Source organism: Hemitrygon akajei, chromosome 12 (genome assembly GCF_048418815.1).
Source record: "Hemitrygon akajei chromosome 12, sHemAka1.3, whole genome shotgun sequence".
In the NCBI taxonomy this organism is placed as follows: Eukaryota; Metazoa; Chordata; class Chondrichthyes; order Myliobatiformes; family Dasyatidae; genus Hemitrygon; species Hemitrygon akajei.
In genome coordinates, this window is record NC_133135.1 from 6,338,632 (window position 1) to 6,359,630 (window position 20,999).

The following is a 20,999-nucleotide window of genomic DNA, read 5'->3' on the forward strand; positions in this document are numbered from 1 at the left end:
CTGACGGGTTTAGCTGATGTGCTGAGAATTTTCGAGCACTGTGAAATTCTGACGGGTTTAGCAGATGCGCTGAGAATTTTAGAGCCACTGTGAAATTCTGACGGGTTTAGCTTATGTGCTGAGAATTTTAGAGACACTGTGAAATTCTGACGGGTTTAGCTGAAGCACTGAGAATTTCCAGGGCACTGTGAAATTTTTACGGGTTTAGCTAATATGCTGAGAATTTTAGACCACTGTGAAATTCTGACGTGTTCCTGCTGATGTGCTGAGAATTTTAGAGCGCTGTGAAATTCTGACAGGTTTAGCTGATGCGCTGAGAGTGTTAGACCACTGTGAAATTCTGACGGGTTTAGCTGATGCGCTGAGAGTGTTAGACCACTGTGAAATTCTGACGGGTTTAGCTGATGCTCTGAGAATGTTAGACCACTGTGAAATTCTGACGTGTTCCTGCTGATGTGCTGAGAAATTTAGAGCACTGTGAAATTCTGACGGGTTTATCTGATGCTCTGAGAATTTTAGAGCACTGTGAAATTCTGACGGGTTTAGCTGATGTGCTGAGAATTTCCAGATCACTGTGAAATTTTGACTAGTTTAGCTGATGTGCTGAGAATTTTAGAGCCACTGTGAAATTCTGACATGTACCTGCTGATGTGCTGAGAATTTTAGAGCACTGTGAAATTCTGAAGGGTTTAGCAGATGCGCTGAGAATTTTAAAGCCACTGTGAAATTCTGACGGGATTAGCTGATGCTCTGAGAATGTTAGACTACTGTGAAATTCTGACGTGTTCCTGCTGATGTGCTGAGAAATTTAGAGCACTGTGAAATTCTGACGGGTTTAGCTGATGCTCTGAGAATTTTAGAGCACTGTGAAATTCTGATGGGTTTAGCTGATGTGCTGAGAATTTCCAGAGCTATGTGAAATTCTGACAGGTTTAGCAGATGCGCTGAGAATTTGAGAGCCACTGTGAAATTCTGATGGGTTTAGCTGATGTGCTGAGAATTTCCAGAGCACAATGAAATACTGACGGGTTACGCAGATGCACTGAGAATTTTCGAGCACTGTGAAATTCTGACGGGTTTAGCTGAAGTGCTGAAGTTTCCAAATCACTGTGAAATTCTGATGTGCTCCTGCTGATGTGCTGAGAATTTCCAGAGCACTCTGAAATTCTGACTGGTTTAGCAGCTGCGCTGAGAGTGTTAGACCACTGTTAAATTCTGACGGGTTTAGCTGATGCTCTGAGAGTGTTAGACCACAGTGAAATTCTCACGGGTTTAGCTGATGCTCTGAGAATGTTAGACCACCGTGAAATTCTGACGTGTACCTGCTGATGTGCTGAGAAATTTAGAGCACTGTGAAATTCTGACGGGTTCAGTTGATGTGCTGAGAATTTTAGAGCCACTGTGAAATTCTGACAGGTTTAGCTGATGCGCTGAGAGTGTTAGACCACTGTGAAATTCTGACGGGTTTAGCGGATGCTCTGAGAATTTTAGAGCACTGTGAAATTCTGACTGGTTTAGCAGATGTGCTGAGAATTTTAGAGCCACTGTGAAATTCTGACATGTACCTGCTGATGTGCTGAGAATTTTAGAGCACTGTGAAATTCTGAAGGGTTTAGCTGATGTGCTGAGAATTTTCGAGTACTGTGAAATTCTGACGGGTTTAGCAGATGCGCTGAGAATTTTAGAGCCACTGTGAAATTCTGACGGGTTTAGCTGATGTGCTGAGAATTTTAGAGACACTGTGAAATTCTGACGGGTTTAGCTGATGCAATGAGAATTTCCAGGGCACTGTGAAATTTTTACGGGTTTAGCTAATATGCTGAGAATTTTAGACCACTGTGAAATTCTGATGGGTTCAGCTAATGCGCTGAGAGTGTTAGACCACTGTGAAATTCTGACGTGTTCCTGCTGATGTGCTGAGAATTTTAGAGCGCTGTGAAATTCTGACAGGTTTAGCTGATGCGCTGAGAGTGTTAGACCACTGTGAAATTCTGACGTGTTCCTGCTGATGTGCTGAGAAATTTAGAGCACTGTGAAATTCTGACGGGTTTATCTGATGCTCTGAGAATTTTAGAGCACTGTGAAATTCTGACGGGTTTAGCTGATGTGCTGAGAATTTCCAGATCACTGTGAAATTTTGACTAGTTTAGCTGATGTGCTGAGAATTTTAGAGCCACTGTGAAATTCTGACATGTACCTGCTGATGTGCTGAGAATTTTAGAGCACTGTGAAATTCTGAAGGGTTTAGCAGATGCGCTGAGAATTTTAAAGCCTCTGTGAAATTCTGACGGGATTAGCTGATGCTCTGAGAATGTTAGACTACTGTGAAATTCAGACGTGTTCCTGCTGATGTGCTGAGAAATTTAGAGCACTGTGAAATTCTGACGGGTTTATCTGATGCTCTGAGAATTTTAGAGCACTGTGAAATTCTGACGGGTTTAGCTGATGTGCTGAGAATTTCCAGATCACTGTGAAATTTTGACTAGTTTAGCTGATGTGCTGAGAATTTTATAGCCACTGTGAAATTCTGACATGTACCTGCTGATGTGCTGAGAATTTTAGAGCACTGTGAAATTCTGAAGGGTTTAGCAGATGCGCTGAGAATTTTAAAGCCTCTGTGAAATTCTGACGGGATTAGCTGATGCTCTGAGAATGTTAGACTACTGTGAAATTCAGACGTGTTCCTGCTGATGTGCTGAGAAATTTAGAGCACTGTGAAATTCTGACAGGTTTAGCTGATGCGCTGAGAGTGTTAGACCACTGTGAAATTCTGACGGGTTTAGCTGATGCTCTGAGAGTGTTAGACCACTGTGAAATTCTGACGGGTTTAGCGGATGCTCTGAGAATTTTAGAGCACTGTGATATTCTGACTGGTTTAGCTGATGTGCTGAGAATTTTAGAGCCACTGTGAAATTCTGACATGTACCTGCTGATGTGCTGAGAATTTTAGAGCACTGTGAAATTCTGACTGGTTTAGCTGATGTGCTGAGAATTTTAGAGCCACTGTGAAATTCTGACATATACCTGCAGATGCGCTGAGAATTTTAAAGCCACTATGAAATTCTGACGGGTTTAGCGGATGTGCAGAGAGTTTCCAGAGCACTGTGAAATTCTGACGGGTTTAGCTGATGTGCTGAGAATTTTCGAGCACTGTGAAATTCTGACGGGTTTAGCAGATGCGCTGAGAATTTTAGAGCCACTGTGAAATTCTGACGGGTTTAGCTTATGTGCTGAGAATTTTAGAGACACTGTGAAATTCTGACGGGTTTAGCTGAAGCACTGAGAATTTCCAGGGCACTGTGAAATTTTTACGGGTTTAGCTAATATGCTGAGAATTTTAGACCACTGTGAAATTCTGACGTGTTCCTGCTGATGTGCTGAGAATTTTAGAGCGCTGTGAAATTCTGACAGGTTTAGCTGATGCGCTGAGAGTGTTAGACCACTGTGAAATTCTGACGGGTTTAGCTGATGCGCTGAGAGTGTTAGACCACTGTGAAATTCTGACGGGTTTAGCTGATGCTCTGAGAATGTTAGACCACTGTGAAATTCTGACGTGTTCCTGCTGATGTGCTGAGAAATTTAGAGCACTGTGAAATTCTGACGGGTTTATCTGATGCTCTGAGAATTTTAGAGCACTGTGAAATTCTGACGGGTTTAGCTGATGTGCTGAGAATTTCCAGATCACTGTGAAATTTTGACTAGTTTAGCTGATGTGCTGAGAATTTTAGAGCCACTGTGAAATTCTGACATGTACCTGCTGATGTGCTGAGAATTTTAGAGCACTGTGAAATTCTGAAGGGTTTAGCAGATGCGCTGAGAATTTTAAAGCCACTGTGAAATTCTGACGGGATTAGCTGATGCTCTGAGAATGTTAGACTACTGTGAAATTCTGACGTGTTCCTGCTGATGTGCTGAGAAATTTAGAGCACTGTGAAATTCTGACGGGTTTAGCTGATGCTCTGAGAATTTTAGAGCACTGTGAAATTCTGATGGGTTTAGCTGATGTGCTGAGAATTTCCAGAGCTATGTGAAATTCTGACAGGTTTAGCAGATGCGCTGAGAATTTGAGAGCCACTGTGAAATTCTGATGGGTTTAGCTGATGTGCTGAGAATTTCCAGAGCACAATGAAATACCGACGGGTTACGCAGATGCACTGAGAATTTTCGAGCACTGTGAAATTCTGACGGGTTTAGCTGAAGTGCTGAAGTTTCCAAATCACTGTGAAATTCTGATGTGCTCCTGCTGATGTGCTGAGAATTTCCAGAGCACTCTGAAATTCTGACTGGTTTAGCAGCTGCGCTGAGAGTGTTAGACCACTGTTAAATTCTGACGGGTTTAGCTGATGCTCTGAGAGTGTTAGACCACAGTGAAATTCTCACGGGTTTAGCTGATGCTCTGAGAATGTTAGACCACCGTGAAATTCTGACGTGTACCTGCTGATGTGCTGAGAAATTTAGAGCACTGTGAAATTCTGACGGGTTCAGTTGATGTGCTGAGAATTTTAGAGCCACTGTGAAATTCTGACAGGTTTAGCTGATGCGCTGAGAGTGTTAGACCACTGTGAAATTCTGACGGGTTTAGCGGATGCTCTGAGAATTTTAGAGCACTGTGAAATTCTGACTGGTTTAGCAGATGTGCTGAGAATTTTAGAGCCACTGTGAAATTCTGACATGTACCTGCTGATGTGCTGAGAATTTTAGAGCACTGTGAAATTCTGAAGGGTTTAGCTGATGTGCTGAGAATTTTCGAGTACTGTGAAATTCTGACGGGTTTAGCAGATGCGCTGAGAATTTTAGAGCCACTGTGAAATTCTGACGGGTTTAGCTGATGTGCTGAGAATTTTAGAGACACTGTGAAATTCTGACGGGTTTAGCTGATGCAATGAGAATTTCCAGGGCACTGTGAAATTTTTACGGGTTTAGCTAATATGCTGAGAATTTTAGACCACTGTGAAATTCTGATGGGTTCAGCTAATGCGCTGAGAGTGTTAGACCACTGTGAAATTCTGACGTGTTCCTGCTGATGTGCTGAGAATTTTAGAGCGCTGTGAAATTCTGACAGGTTTAGCTGATGCGCTGAGAGTGTTAGACCACTGTGAAATTCTGACGTGTTCCTGCTGATGTGCTGAGAAATTTAGAGCACTGTGAAATTCTGACGGGTTTATCTGATGCTCTGAGAATTTTAGAGCACTGTGAAATTCTGACGGGTTTAGCTGATGTGCTGAGAATTTCCAGATCACTGTGAAATTTTGACTAGTTTAGCTGATGTGCTGAGAATTTTAGAGCCACTGTGAAATTCTGACATGTACCTGCTGATGTGCTGAGAATTTTAGAGCACTGTGAAATTCTGAAGGGTTTAGCAGATGCGCTGAGAATTTTAAAGCCTCTGTGAAATTCTGACGGGATTAGCTGATGCTCTGAGAATGTTAGACTACTGTGAAATTCAGACGTGTTCCTGCTGATGTGCTGAGAAATTTAGAGCACTGTGAAATTCTGACGGGTTTAGTGATGCACCATCAATAACTCACGCCGAGACTTAGGAAGTGAGATATCGGCTTTTATTGACTGAAGAACAACACTACATCCTAGGAAATGAGGGAGAGCAGCAGGCCACAGTCGCCTTTATACAGGGGTCTGTGGGAGGAGCCACAGGGGCAGTCAGCAGGGTCTTGGGAGGAGCCACAGGAGCAGTCAGACAGGTATATCTAGTTCACCACATTCACCCCCCCTTTGTTTAAAAAAAATTCCCAAGCATATTTACAGGTTAAGTCGATCAGGTGGTCGAATCGTTCGCTGCGATCTACGTAGCTCCGGCTGCAATTGCACAGGAGCCGGAGGTGATGACGGCACAGGTGCCGGAGGTGGTGTGTGTTCCGGAGGCGGAGAGTGGGTTAATTCTGTCCCAACAGGAGGTGTCAGGGATCCCTCGCGTGTGAGCGAGGTCCCTGGAACAGACGCATACGGAGTCTGTGTGGGGCACGGTGCACGCGGAGTCACCTCGGGTACAGGGTGCATAGTTACCGTGGAGTGCTCGGGGTAGTGGTCTGCTGCTCCGGCGGGCGCCAGGTCGCGGACAGAGACCGTGTCCTCCCGCCCATCAGGCAAGACCACGTAGGCATACTGGGGATTAGCATGCAGCAGGTGAACCTTCTCGACCAGTGGTGAGTACTTATTACTCCTCGCATGTTTACGCAGCAGCACTGGCCCCGGGGACGTCAGCCAAACTGGCAGGGTGGTCCCAGTGACAGACTTCCTGGGAAAAGAGAATAAGCGTTCGTGAGGGGTGGCATTAGTGGACGTACACAACAGGGAGCGGATAGAGTGGAGTGCCTCAGGGAGGACCTCCTGCCATCGGGAGACCGGCAACCCTTGTGACTTAAGGGCTAAAAGTATGGCCTTCCACACTGTGGCATTCTCCCTCTCCACCTGGCCATTCCCCCGGGGATTATAACTCGTGGTGCGACTAGTAGCTATGCCCCTAGCAAGCAGGAACCGGCGCAACTCGTCACTCATAAAGGAGGACCCTCTATCACTGTGGACATAGCAGGGATATCCGAACAGAGTGAAGAGCTGGCGCAGGACTTTTATGACCGACGTGGTAGTAGTGTCGGGGCAGGGAACGGCAAAGGGGAATCGCGAGTACTCGTCAATAATACTGAGAAAGTAGACATTGCGGTCAGTGGAGGGAAGGGGGCCCTTAAAGTCAATACTCAGTCGCTCAAAAGGGCGGGTGGCCTTGACAAGCTGCGCAGTGTCAGGACGGTAGAAGTGCGGTTTGCACTCAGCGCAGATCTGGCAGTCCCTGGTCATCGTCCTGATGTCCTCCAGGGAGTACGGCAGGTTCCGGGCTTTAATGAAATGATAAAACCGGGTGACCCCTGGGTGGCAAAGTTGGGCATGAAGGGCATACAGCTGGTTGAGCTGGGCACTAGCACACGGTCCCCGGGATAGGGCATCAGACGGTTCATTGAGCCTGCCAGGCCGGTACAGGATATCGTAAGTATAGGTGGAGAGTTCTATTCTCCATCGCAAAATTTTATCATTTTTGATTTTGCCCCGCTGTTGGCTGCTGAACATGAACGCAACCGAGCGCTGGTCGGTCAGCAAGGTGAACCTTCTGCCGGCGAGATAGTGCCTCCAGTGCCGAATAGCTTCCACTATGGCTTGGGCTTCTTTCTCCACCGTGGAGTGCCGAAGTTCAGAGCCTTGAAGGGTACGAGAAAAAAACGCCACTGGCCTGCCTTCCTGATTGAGGGTAGCAGCCAGCGCGACGTCAGAGGCGTCACTCTCTACTTGGAAGGGAATGGTCTCGTCTACCGCATGCATCGTTGCTTTGGCAATGTCCCCTTTAATGCAGCTGAAGGCCGCGCGGGCCTCGGCAGAGAGGGGAAAGGTGGTAGACTTGACCAGGGGGCGGGCCTTGTCCGCGTAATGGGGAACCCATTGGGCGTAATAGGAAAAAAAACCCAGGCACCGCCGGAGGGCCTTGAGAGTAGTGGGAAGAGGGAGTTCTAACAGGGGGCGCATACGGTCGGGGTCAGGGCCAATGACCCCGTTCTCCACGACATACCCAAGGATAGCGAGTCGTGTGGTTCTGAACACACACTTGTCCTTGTTATAAGTGAGGTTCAAAGCATTGGCCACCTGGAAAAAACGTTGGAGGTTGGCGTCATGGTCCGACCAGTCGCGACCACAGATGGTGATGTTATCTAGATAGGGAAATGTGGCCGTCAGTTTGTACTGGTCCACCATCCGGTCCATCTCCCTCTGGAAGACTGAGACCCCATTTGTGACACCAAATGGGACGCGCAGAAAGTGATAGAGCCTGCCACCCGCCTCGAAGGCGGTGTAAGGGCGGTCCTCTGGGCGGATGGGGAGCTGGTGATAAGCGGATTTCAGATCAATTGTCGAGTACACCTTGTACTGAGCTATCTGGTTGACCATATCCGCGATGCGGGGTAGGGGGTACGCGTCAAGCTGCATGAATCTATTGATGGTCTGGCTGTAGTCCACAACCATCCTATTTTTCTGCCCAGTCCGAACAACGACCACCTGGGACCGCCATGGGCTTGTGCTTGGCTCAATGATCCCCTCCCTGAGCAGCCGCTGCACCTCTGAATGAATAAAGGCCCTGTCCCCCGCACTGTACCTCCTACTTTTAGTTGCCACAGGTTTACAGTCGGGGGTCAGGTTGGTGAACAGCGATGGGGGAGGGATCTTGAGGGTGGAGAGGCTGCAAGTAGTGTCAGTAGCACAGCTATCGGCATGGTGCTGGGCGGGATGTGGGGTTCGGGGTGTATGTACGTGTGGTAACGGAGTATATGGCGAAATCCCACCAAACTGAGGATTCCTGACAGTGAGTGGTGGGTGGGGCCCGTCATATGCCATAGTCACACTTTCGAGATGGCTCTGGAAGTCCAGCCCCAATAGCACAGGTGCCACAGCCGAGGCATGACCAGGAACGCAAAGTTCCGATATTCTGTGCCCTGCACCACCAATGTCGCTACACAACCCACCCGGATGTCTGTGGAATGCGACCCTGAAGCCAAGGTGATCTTCCGACGGACCGGCCGTGTCACGAGTCCGCAGCGTTTCACTGTGGCCGGGTCAATAAAACTCTCAGTGCTGCCCGTGTCAAACAGGCAGCGAGTCCTGTGCCCCTCCACCAGGATGTCCATCATCGACCTTGCGAGCTGGTGCGGGGCGCTTTGATCGAGGGTCACGGAAGCCAGCGTTGAACTGGGCGTGTCGAGGGCGGGGCCAGGTGACGCCGGCAAAGATGGCCGCTCACATCCGGGCATGCAAGATGGCGAGGCGGGGGCGGGGCCTGGTGACGCCGGCAAAGATGGCCACTCACATCCGGGCATGCAAGATGGCGGCTCCCAGGTCGCACACGGGTAGGTAGGGGCGGGGCCTGGTGACGCCGGCAAAGATGGTTGTCCACATCCGGTCATGCAAAATGGCGGCCCCCAGGTCTCAGACGCAGCGCTGCTCGACCCCGGGCGCGGTTTAGACTTACATACTTTGGCGAAATGGCCCTTCTTCCCACAGCTGGAACGTCGCTTTGCGCGCCGGGCAGCTGTTTCTGGGATGTTTCAGAAGCCCACAAAAGTAACAGAGTTTCATACCTGGCGAATTCGTGGGGTTTGAGATACCGCGACTGGCAGCGGCGTTGGCGAATTCGCTCGGAACCGGGGAATCGCGCGGCTGGACTTCTTCGGCGTACCGCTGCGCAGCCTCTATCGTATCGGCCGTCTCTATCGCGGAGCGTAAGGTAAGATCAGCTTTTTCCAGCAGCCGCTGGCGGATACACACTGACCGGACCCCAGTCACAAAAGCGTCTCGGACCAAGAGTTCCTTATGCTGTTCTGCTGTGAGCGCTTGGCAGTCACAAGCCCGCACGAGTGCCTGTAGTTCGCGGAGAAATTCAGCAGTCGACTCCGTAGGCCGCTGTTTTCGTGTTGCCAAGCGGTGCCGTGCATAAACTGGATTTACTGGCCGCAGGTACTGTCTTTGGAGGGTGGCAAGCGCCTCCTCGTAGGTGGATATGTCCCTGATGAACGAATAAACTTTTGGGGCGACCCTCGAGAAGAGAAGTTTGTGCCGAACAGCCGAGTCGGTGGCACGAACCTCCTCTAAGTACGATTGGAAGCACACCAGCCAGTGTTCAAAGGCAAGAGCTGCTCCAGGGTCTTGGGGGTCCAAGTCTAGGCGTTCTGGGCGTAAAGCGGTTTCCATGTTGTAACTTTCAGTCAATAAAATTGATGCACCATCAATAACTCACGCCGAGACTTAGGAAGTGAGATATCGACTTTTATTGACTGAAGAACAACACTACATCCTGGGGAAAATGAGGGAGAGCAGCAGGCCACAGTCGCCTTTATACAGGGGTCTGTGGGAGGAGCCACAGGAGCAGTCAGCAGGGGTCTGTGGGAGGAGCCACAGGAGCAGTCAGCAGGGGGTCTGTGGGAGGAGCCACAGGAGCAGTCAGCAGGGGGTCTGTGGGAGGAGCCACAGGAGCAGTCAGCAGGGGGTCTGTGGGAGGAGCCACAGGAGCAGTCAGCAGGGGGTCTGTGGGAGGAGCCACAGGAGAAGTCAGCAGGGGTCAGTGGGAGGGGCCACAGGAGCAGTCAGCAGGGGGTCTGTGGGAGGAGCCACAGGAGCAGTCAGCAGGGGGTCTGTGGGAGGAGCCACAGGAGCTGTCAGCAGGGGTCTGTGGGAGGAGCCACAGAAGCAGTCAGCTGGGGGTCTGTGGGAGGAGCCACAGGAGCTGTCAGCAGGGCTCTGTGGGAGGAGCCACAGGAGCAGTCAGCGGGGGTCTGTGGGAGGAGCCACAGGAGCTGTCAGCAGGGGTCTGTGGGAGGAGCCACAGGAGCTGTCAGCGGGGGGTCAGTGGGAGGAGCCACAGGAGCAGTCAGCAGGGGTCTGTGGGAGGAGCCACAGGAGAAGTCAGCAGGGGTCTGTGGGAGGAGCCACAGGAGCAGTCAGCAGGGGTCAGTGGGAGGGGCCACAGGAGCAGTCAGCAGGGGTCTGTGGGAGGAGCCACAGAAGCAGTCAGCAGGGGGTCTGTGGGAGGAGCCACAGGAGCAGTCAGCAGGGGGTCTGTGGGAGGAGCCACAGGAGCTGTCAGCAGGGCTCTGTGGGAGGAGCCACAGGAGCAGTCAGCAGGGGTCTGTGGGAGGAGCCACAGGAGCAGTCAGCAGGGGGTCTGTGGGAGGAGCCACAGAAGCAGGGGGTCTGTGGGAGGAGCCACAGGAACAGTCAGCAGGGGTCTGTGGGAGGAGCCACAGGAGCAGTCAGCAGGGGGTCTGTGGGAGGAGCCACAGGAGCAGTCAGCAGGGGTCAGTGGGAGGAGCCACAGGAGCAGTCAGCAGGGGTCTGTGGGAGGAGCCACAGGAGCTGTCAGCGGGGGGTCAGTGGGAGGAGCCACAGGAGCAGTCAGCAGGGGTCTGTGGGAGGAGCCACAGGAGCATTCAGCAGGGGGTCTGTGGGAGGAGCCACAGGAGCAGTCGGGGGGGTCTGTGGGAGGAGCCACAGGAGCAGTCAGCGGGGGGTCTGTGGGAGGAGCCACAGGAGCAGTCGGGGGGGTCTGTGGGAGGAGCCACAGGATCAGTCAGCAGGGGGTCTGTGGGAGGAGCCACAGGAGGAGTCAGCAGGGGTCTGTGGGAGGAGCCACAGGAGCTGTCAGCAGGGGTCTGTGGGAGGAGCCACAGGAGCAGTCAGCAGGGGTCTGTGGGAGGAGCCACAGGAGCAGTCAGACAGGTATATCTAGTTCACCACATTTAGCTGATGTGCTGAGAATTTCCAGAGCACAATGAAATTCTGACAGGTTACGCAGATGCACTGAGAATTTTTGAGCCTCTGTAAAATTCTGACAGGTTTAGATGATGTGCTGAGAATTTCCAGAGCAGTGTGAAGTTCTGACGGGTTTAGTTGATGCGCGGAGAATTTTAGAGCCACTGTGAAATTCTGACGGGTTTAGCGGATGTGCAGAGAGTTTCCAGAGCACTGTGAAATTCTGACGGACTTAGCTGAAGTGCTGAAGTTTCCAAATCACTGTGAAATTCTGATGTGCTCCTGCTGATGTGCTGAGAATTTCCAGAGCACTGTGAAATTCTGACTGGTTTAGCAGATGCGCCGAGAGTGTTAGACCACTGTTAAATTCTGACGTGTTCCTGCTGATGTGCTGAGAAATTTAGAGCACTGTGAAATTCTGACGGGTTTAGCTGATGCGCTGAGAATTTTTGAGCCTCTGTAAAATTCTGACAGGTTTAGCTGATGTGCTGAGAATTTCCAGAGCACTGTGAAGTTCTGAAGGGTTTAGCTGATGCGCTGAGTATTTCCAGAGCACTGTGAAATTCTGATGGGTTTAGCAGATGCGCTGAGAATTTTAAAGCCACTATGAAATTCTGACGGGTTTAGCGGATGTGCAGAGAGTTTCCAGAGCACTGTGAAATTCTGACGGACTTAGCTGATGTGCTGAGAATTTTCGAGCACTGTGAAATTCTGACGGGTTTAGATGAAGTGCTGAAGTTTCCAAATCACTGTGATATTCTGACGTGTTCCTGCTGATGTGCTGAGAAATTTAGAGCACTGTGAAATTCTGACGGGTTTAGCTGATGCGCGGAGAATTTTAGATCACTGTGAAATTCTGACGGGTTTAGCTGATGCGCTGAGAATTTTTGAGCCTCTGTAAAATTCTGACAGGTTTAGCTGATGTGCTGAGAATTTCCAGAGCAGTGTGAAGTTCTGAAGGGTTTAGCAGATGCGCTGAGAATTTTAAAGCCACTATGAAATTCTGACGGATTTAGCGGATGTGCAGAGAGTTTCCAGAGCACTGTGAAATTCTGACGGACTTAGCTGATGTGCTGAGAATTTTCGAGCACTGTGAAATTCTGACGGGTTTAGATGAAGTGCTGAAGTTTCCAAATCACTGTGAAATTCTGATGTGCTCCTGCTGATGTGCTGAGAATTTCCAGAGCACTGTGAAATTCTGACTGGTTTAGCAGATGCGCTGAGAGTGTTAGACCACTGTGAAATTCTGACGTGTTCCTGCTGATGTGCTGAGAAATTTAGAGCACTGTGAAATTCTGATGGGTTTAGCTGATGCGCTGAGAATTTTTGAGCCTCTGTAAAATTCTGACAGGTTTAGCTGATGTGCTGAGAATTTCCAGAGCAGTGTGAAGTTCTGACGGGTTTAGCTGATGCGCGGAGAATTTTAGATCACTGTGAGATTCTGACGGGTTTAGCTGATGTGCTGAGAATTTTAGAGCACTGTAAAATTCTGAAGGGTTTAGCAGATGCGCTGAGAATTTTAAAGCCACTATGAAATTCTGACGGGTTTAGCGGATGTGCAGAGAGTTTCCAGAGCACTGTGAAATTCTGACGGACTTAGCTGATGTGCTGAGAATTTTCGAGCACTGTGAAATTCTGACGGGTTTAGCTGAAGTGCTGAAGTTTCCAAATCACTGTGAAATTCTGATGTGCTCCTGCTGATGTGCTGAGAATTTCCAGAGCACTGTGAAATTCTGACTGGTTTAGCAGATGCGCTGAGAGTGTTAGACCACTGTTAAATTCTGACGGGTTTAGCTGATGCTCAGAGAGTGTTAGACCACTGTGAAATTCTCACGGGTTTAGCTGATGCTCTGAGAATGTTAGACCACTGTGAAATTCTGACGTGTTCCTGCTGATGTGCTGAGAAATTTAGAGAACTGTGAAATTCTGACGGGTTTAGCTGATGCGCAGAGAATTTTTGAGCCTCTGTAAAATTCTGACAGGTTTAGCTGATGTGCTGAGAATTTCCAGAGCAGTGTGAAGTTCTGACGGGTTTAGCTGATGCGCGGAGAATTTAAGATCACTGTGAGATTCTGACGGGTTTAGCAGATGTGCTGAGAATTTTAGAGCACTGTGAAATTCTGATGGGTTTAGCTGATGCGCTGAGAATTTCCAGAGCACTGTGAAGTTCTGAAGGGTTTAGCTGATGCGCTGAGTATTTCCAGAGCACTGTGAAATTCTGATGGGTTTAGCTGATGTGCAGAGAGTTTCCAGAGCACTGTGAAATTCTCACGGATTTAGCTGATGTGCTGAGAATTTCCAGAGCACTGTGAAATTCTGACGGGTTTAGCTAATGCGCTGAGAATTTTAGAGCCACTGTGAAATTCTGTCGGGTTTAGCAGATGTGCAGAGAGTTTCCAGAGCACTGTGAAATTCTGACGGGTTTAGCTGATGTGCTGAGAATTTTAGAGCACTGTGAAATTCTGTCGGGTTTAGCAGTTGCGCTGAGAATTTGAGAGCCACTGTGAAATTGTGACGGGTTTAGCGGATGTGCAGAGAGTTTCCAGAGCACTGTGAAATTATGACGGACTTAGCTGATGTGCTGAGAATTGTCGAGCACTGTGAAATTCTGACGGGTTTAGATGAAGTGCTGAAGTTTCCAAATCACTGTGAAATTCTGATGTGCTCCTGCTGATGTGCTGAGAATTTCCAGAGCACTGTGAAATTCTGACTGGTTTAGCAGATGCGCTGAGAGTGTTAGACCACTGTTAAATTCTGACGGGTTTAGCTGATGCTCAGAGAGTGTTAGACCACTGTGAAATTCTCACGGGTTTAGCTGATGCTCTGAGAATGTTAGACCACTGTGATATTCTGACGTGTTCCTGCTGATGTGCTGAGAAATTTAGAGCACTGTGAAATTCTGACGGGTTTAGCTGATGCTCAGAGAGTGTTAGACCACTGTGAAATTCTCACGGGTTTAGCTGATGCTCTGAGAATGTTAGACCACTGTGATATTCTGACGTGTTCCTGCTGATGTGCTGAGAAATTTAGAGCACTGTGAAATTATGACGGGTTTAGCTGATGCGCGGAGAATTTTAGATCACTGTGAGATTCTGACGGGTTTAGCTGATGCGCTGAGAATTTTAGAGCACTGTGAAATTCTGACGGGTTTAGCTGATGCGCTGAGAATTTTTGAGCCTCTGTAAAATTCTGACAGGTTTAGCTGATGAGCTGAGAATTTCCAGAGCAGTGTGAAGTTCTGACGGGTTTAGCTGATGCGCGGAGAATTTTAGATCACTGTGAGATTCTGACGGGTTTAGCTGATGTGCTGAGAGTTTCCAGAGCACTGTGAAATTCTGACGGGTTTAGCTGATGTGCTGAGAATTTTAGAGCACTGTGAAATTCTGTTGGGTTTAGCTGATGTGCTGAGAATTTTAGAGCCACTGTGAAATTCTGTCGGGTTTAGCTGATGTGCTGAGAATTTTAGAGCCACTGTGAAATTCTGATGGGTTTAGCTGATGTGCTGAGAATTTTAGAGCCACTGTGAAATTCTGATGGGTTTAGCTGATTTGCTGAGAATTTTGGAGCCACTGTGAAATTCTGATGGGTTTAGCTGATGTGCTGAGAATTTCCAGAGCACTGTGAAATTCTGAAGGGTTTAGCTGATGTGCTGAGAATTTTAGAGCCACTATGAAATTCTGATGGGTTTAGCTGATGCGCTGAGAATTTCCAGAGCACTGTGAAGTTCTGAAGGGTTTAGCTGATGCGCTGAGAATTTCCAGAGCACTGTGAAATTCTGATGGGTTTAGCTGATGTGCAGAGAGTTTCCAGAGCACTGTGAAATTCTGACGGGTTTAGCTGATGTGCTGAGAATTTTCCAGAGCACTGTGAAATTCTCACGGATTTAGCTGATGTGCTGAGAATTTCCAGAGCACTGTGAAATTCTCACGGATTTAGCTGATGTGCTGAGAATTTTAGAGCCACTGTGAAATTCTGACGGGTTTAGCTGATGTGCTGAGAATTTTAGAGCCACTCTGAAATTCTGACGGGTTTAGCTGATGTGCTGAGAATTTCCAGAGGACTGTGAAATTCTAACGGGTTTAGCTGGTGTGCTGAGAATTTCCAGAGCACTGTGAAATTCTGACGGGTTTGGCTGATGTGCAGAGAGTTTCCAGAGCACTGTGAAATTCTGACGGGTTTAGCTGATGTGCTGAGAATTTTCCAGAGCACTGTGAAATTCTCACGGATTTAGCTGATGTGCTGAGAATTTCCAGAGCACTGTGAAATTCTCACGGATTTAGCTGATGTGCTGAGAATTTTAGAGCCACTGTGAAATTCTGACGGGTTTAGCTGATGTACAGAGAATTTTAGAGCCACTCTGAAATTCTGACGGGTTTAGCTGATGTGCTGAGAATTTCCAGAGGACTGTGAAATTCTAACGGGTTTAGCTGATGTGCTGAGAATTTCCAGAGCACTGTGAAATTCTGACGGGTTTGGCTGATGTGCTGAGAATTTTAGAGCCACTGTGAAATTCTGATGGGTTTAGCTGATGTACTGAGAATTTTAGAGTACTGTGAAATTCTGATGGGTTTAGCTGATGCTCTGAGAATTTTAGAGCACTGTGAAATTCTGATGGGTTTAGCTGATGCGCTGAGAATTTCCAGAGCACTGTGAAGTTCTGAAGGGTTTAGCTGATGTGCAGAGAGTTTCCAGAACACTGTGAAATTCTGACGGGTTTAGCTGATATACAGAGAATTTTAGAGCACTGTGAAATTCTGACGGGTTTAGCTGATGTACAGAGAATTTTAGAACACTGTGAAATTCTGACGGGTTTAGCTGATGTACAGAGAATTTTAGAACACTGTGAAATTCTGACGGGTTTATCTGATGTACAGAGAATTTTAGAACACTGTGAAATTCTGACGGGTTTAGCTGATGTACAGAGAATTTTAGAACACTGTGAAATTCTGACGGGTTTAGCTGATGTACAGAGAATTTTAGAACACTGTGAAATTCTGACGGGTTTAGCTGATGTACAGAGAATTTTAGAGCCACTGTGAAATTCTGATGGGTTTAGCTGATGTACAGAGAATTTTAGAGCCACTGTGAAATTCTGACGGGTTTAGATGATGTACAGAGAATTTTAGAACACTGTGAAATTTTGATGGGTTTAGCTGATGCGCTGAGAATTTTAGAGCCACTGTGAAATTCTGTCGGGTTTAGCTGATGTGCTGAGAATTTTAGAGCCACTGTGAAATTCTGACGGCTTTAGCTGATGTGCTGAGAATTTTAGAGCCACTGTGAAATTCTGATGGGTTTAGCTGATGTGCTGAGAATTTTAGAGCACTGTGAAATTTTGACTGGTTTAGCTGATGTGCTGAGAATTTTAGAGCCACTGTGAAATTCTGATGGGTTTAGCTGATGTGCTGAGAATTTTAGAGCACTGTGAAATTCTGATGGGTTTAGCTGATGTGCTGAGAATTTTAGAGCGACTGTGAAATTCTGATGGGTTTAGCTGATGTGCTGAAAATTTCCAGAGTATTGTGAAATTCTGATGGGTTTAGCTGATGCGCTGAGAATTTTAGAGCCACTGTGAAATTCTGATGGATTTAGCTGATGTGCTGAGAGTTTCCAGAGCACTGTGAAATTCTGATGTGTTCCTGCTGATGCGCTGAGAAATTTAGAGCACTGTGAAATTCTTACGGGTTTAGCTGATGCTCTGAGAATTTTAGAGCCAATGTGAAATTCTGACAGGTTTAGCTCATGCGCTGAGAATTTCCAGAGTATTGTGAAATTCTGATGGGTTTAGCTGATGTGCTGAGTGAGAGTTTCCAGAGCACTGTGAAATTATGATGTGTTCCTGCTGATTCGCACAGAATTTCCTGAGCACAGTGATATTCTGATGTGTTCCTGCTGATGTGCTGAGAAATTTAGAGCCACTGTGAAATTCTGATGTGTTCCTGCTGATGTGCTGAGAAATTTAGAGCACTGTTGAAATTCTGACGGGTTTAGCTGATGCGCTGACAAATTTACAGCACTGTGAAATTCTGACTGGTTTAGCTGATGCGCTGAGAATTTCCAGAGCACTCTGAAGTTCTGACGGGTTTAGCTGATGCGCGGAGAATTTTAGATCACTGAGATTCTGACGGGTTTAGCTGATGCGCTGAGAATTTTAGAGCCACTGTGAAATTCTGATGGGTTTAGCTGATGCGCTGAGAATTTCCAGAGCACTGTGAAGTTCTGAAGGGTTTAGCTGATGCGCTGAGTATTTCCAGAGCACTGTGAAATTCTGATGGGTTTAGCTGATGTGCAGAGAGTTTCCAGAGCACTGTGAAATTCTGACGGGTTTAGCTGATGTGCTGAGAATTTTCCAGAGCACTGTGAAATTCTCACGGATTTAGCTGATGTGCTGAGAATTTCCAGAGCACTGTGAAATTCTCACGGATTTAGCTGATGTGCTGAGAATTTCCAGAGCACTGTGAAATTCTGATGGGTTTAGCTGATGTGCTGAGAATTTTAGAGCCACTGTGAAATTCTGATGGGTTTAGCTGATGTACTGAGAATTTTAGAACACTGTGAAATTCTGACGGGTTTAGCTGATGTGCAGAGAGTTTCCAGAGCACTGTGAAATTCTGACGGGTTTAGCTGATGTACAGAGAATTTTAGAGCCACTGTGAAATTCTGATGGGTTTAGCTGATGTGCTGAGAATTTTCCAGAGCACTGTGAAATTCTGACGGGTTTAGCTGATGTGCTGAGAATTTTAGAGCACTGTGAAATTCTGATGGGTTTAGCTGATGCGCTGAGAATTTTAGAGCCACTGTGAAATTCTGTCGGGTTTAGCTGATGTGCTGAGAATTTTAGAGCCACTGTGAAATTCTGACGGGTTTAGCTGATGTGCTGAGAATTTTAGAGCCACTGTGAAATTCTGATTGGTTTAGCTGATTTGCTGAGAATTTTAGAGCCACTGTGAAATTCTGATGGGTTTAGCTGATGTGCTGAGAATTTCCAGAGCACTGTGAAATTCTGACGGGTTTAGCTGATGTACTGAGAATTTTAGAGCACTGTGAAATTCTGATGGGTTTAGCTGATGTGCAGAGAGTTTCCAGAGCACTGTGAAATTCTCACGGATTTAGCTGATGTGCTGAGAATTTCCAGAGCACTGTGAAATTCTCACGGATTTAGCTGATGTGCTGAGAATTTTAGAGCCACTGTGAGATTCTGACGGGTTTAACTGATGTGCTGAGAATTTTAGAGCCACTCTGAAATTCTGACGGGTTTAGCTGATGTGCTGAGAATTTCCAGAGGACTGTGAAATTCTAACGGGTTTTGCTGATGTGCTGAGAATTTCCAGAGCACTGTGAAATTCTGACGGGTTTGGCTGAAGTGCAGAGAGTTTCCAGAGCACTGTGAAATTCTCACGGATTTAGCTGATGTGCTGAGAATTTCCAGAGCACTGTGAAATTCTGACGGGTTTAGCTGATGTGCTGAGAATTTTAGAGCCACTATGAAATTCTGATGGGTTTAGCTGATGTGCTGAGAATTTTAGAGCCACTGTGAAATTCTGACGGATTTAGCTGATGTGCTGAGAATTTTAGAGCCACTGTGAAATTCTGATGGGTTTAGCTGATTTGCTGAGAATTTTAGAGCCACTGTGAAATTCTGATGGGTTTAGCTGATGTGCTGAGTGAGAGTTTCCAGAGCACTGTGAAATTATGATGTGTTCCTGCTGATGTGCTGAGAAATTTAGAGCACTGTTGAAATTCTGACGGGTTTAGCTGATGCGCTGAGAAATTTACAGCACTGTGAAATTCTGACTGGTTTAGCTGATGCGCTGAGAATTTCCAGAGCACTCTGAAGTTCTGACGGGTTTAGCTGATGCGCGGAGAATTTTAGATCACTGAGATTCTGACGGGTTTAGCTGATGCGCTGAGAATTTTAGAGCCACTGTGAAATTCTGATGGGTTTAGCTGATGCGCTGAGTATTTCCAGAGCACTGTGAAGTTCTGAAGGATTTAGCTGATGCGCTGAGTATTTCCAGAGCACTGTGAAATTCTGATGGGTTTAGCTGATGTGCTGAGAATTTTCCAGAGCACTGTGAAATTCTGACGGGTTTAGCTGATGCGCTGAGAATTTTTGAGCCTCTGTAAAATTCTGACAGGTTTAGCTGATGTGCTGAGAATTTCCAGAGCAGTGTGAAGTTCTGACGGGTTTAGCTGATGCGCGGAGAATTTTAGATCACTGTGAGATTCTGACGGGTTTAGCTGATGTGCTGAGAATTTCCAGAGCACTGTGAAATTCTGTCGGGTTTAGCTGATGTGCTGAGAATTTTAGAGCCACTGTGAAATTCTGACGGGTTTAGCTGATGTGCTGAGAATTTTAGAGCCACTGTGAAATTCTGATTGGTTTAGCTGATTTGCTGAGAATTTTAGAGCCACTGTGAAATTCTGATGGGTTTAGCTGATGTGCTGAGAATTTCCAGAGCACTGTGAAATTCTGACGGGTTTAGCTGATGTGCTGAGAATTTTAGAGCCACTATGAAATTCTGATGGGTTTAGCTGATGTACTGAGAATTTTAGAGCACTGTGAAATTCTGATGGGTTTAGCTGATGTGCAGAGAGTTTCCAGAGCACTGTGAAATTCTGACGGGTTTAGCTGATGTGCTGAGAATTTCCAGAGCACTGTGAAATTCTCACGGATTTAGCTGATGTGCTGAGAATTTTAGAGCCACTGTGAGATTCTGACGGGTTTAGCTGATGTGCTGAGAATTTTAGAACCACTCTGAAATTCTGACGGGTTTAGCTGATGTGCTGAGAATTTCCAGAGGACTGTGAAATTCTAACGGGTTTAGCTGATGTGCTGAGAATTTCCAGAGCACTGTGAAATTCTGACGGGTTTGGCTGAAGTGCAGAGAGTTTCCAGAGCACTGTGAAATTCTGACGGGTTTAGCTGATGTGCTGAGAAGTTTAGAGCCACTGTGAAATTCTGACGGGTTTAGCAGGTGCGCTCAGAATTTTAGAGCCAATGTGAAATTCTGACGGGTTTAGCTCATGCGCTGAGGATTTCCAGAGTATTGTGAAATTCTGATGGGTTTAGCTGAAGTGCTGAGAACTTTAGAGCCACTGTGAAATTCTGATGTGTTCCTGCTGATGCGCTGAGAGTTTCCAGAGCAGTGTGAAATTCTGACTGGTTTAGTTGATGTGCTGAGAATTTCCGGAGCACTGTGAAATTCTGACGGGTTTAGCTGATGTGCTGAGAATTTTAGAGCCACTATGAAATTCTGATGGGTTTAGCTGATGTGCTGAGAATTTTAGAGCCACTGTGAAATTCTGACGGGTTTAGCTGATTTGCTGAGAATTTTAGAGCCACTGTGAAATTCTGTCGGGTTTAGCTGATGTGCTGAGAATTTTAGAGCCACTGTGAAATTCTGACGGGTTTAGCTGATGTGCTGAGAATTTTAGAGCCACTGTGAAATTCTGATGGGTTTAGCTGATTTGCTGAGAATTTTAGAGCCACTGTGAAATTCTGATGGGTTTAGCTGATGTGCTGAGTGAGAGTTTCCAGAGCACTGTGAAATTATGATGTGTTCCTGCTGATTCGCTCAGAATTTCCTGAGCACAGTGATATTCTGATGTGTTCCTGCTGATGTGCTGAGAAATTTAGAGCCACTGTGAAATTCTGACGGGTTTAGCTGATGCGCTGAGAATTTTAGAGCCACTATGAAATT

General features: G+C 47.1%; 2 protein-coding genes across 3 annotated transcripts in view; one reads left to right on the forward strand and one right to left on the reverse strand.

The window, feature by feature from the left end:
- Window positions 1-20,999, forward strand: part of LOC140737427 (vitellogenin-like) — an 88,763-nt gene that overhangs the window by 58,761 nt on the left and 9,003 nt on the right. The window contains exon 26 of the mRNA XM_073063914.1: window positions 9,122-9,274. Within this exon, the coding sequence (XP_072920015.1) occupies window positions 9,122-9,274 (153 nt within the window). The remainder of the gene's footprint in view (window positions 1-9,121; window positions 9,275-20,999) is intronic.
- Window positions 5,577-8,734, reverse strand: LOC140736690 (uncharacterized). Of its 2 annotated transcripts, none has more exons than XR_012100993.1 (2): window positions 8,517-8,734; window positions 5,577-6,253 (listed from the first exon to the last, which is right to left on the reverse strand). XR_012100993.1 is itself a non-coding variant. In XM_073062520.1 (2 exons), the coding sequence occupies exons 1-2, from the start codon at window positions 8,679-8,681 to the stop codon at window positions 5,758-5,760; spliced, it is 657 nt and encodes a 218-aa protein (XP_072918621.1). In that variant the 5' UTR covers window positions 8,682-8,734; the 3' UTR covers window positions 5,577-5,757. The 2 variants fall into 2 exon arrangements, 1 of the variants encoding a protein (XP_072918621.1); XM_073062520.1 differs by having other exon boundaries at window positions 5,577-6,249.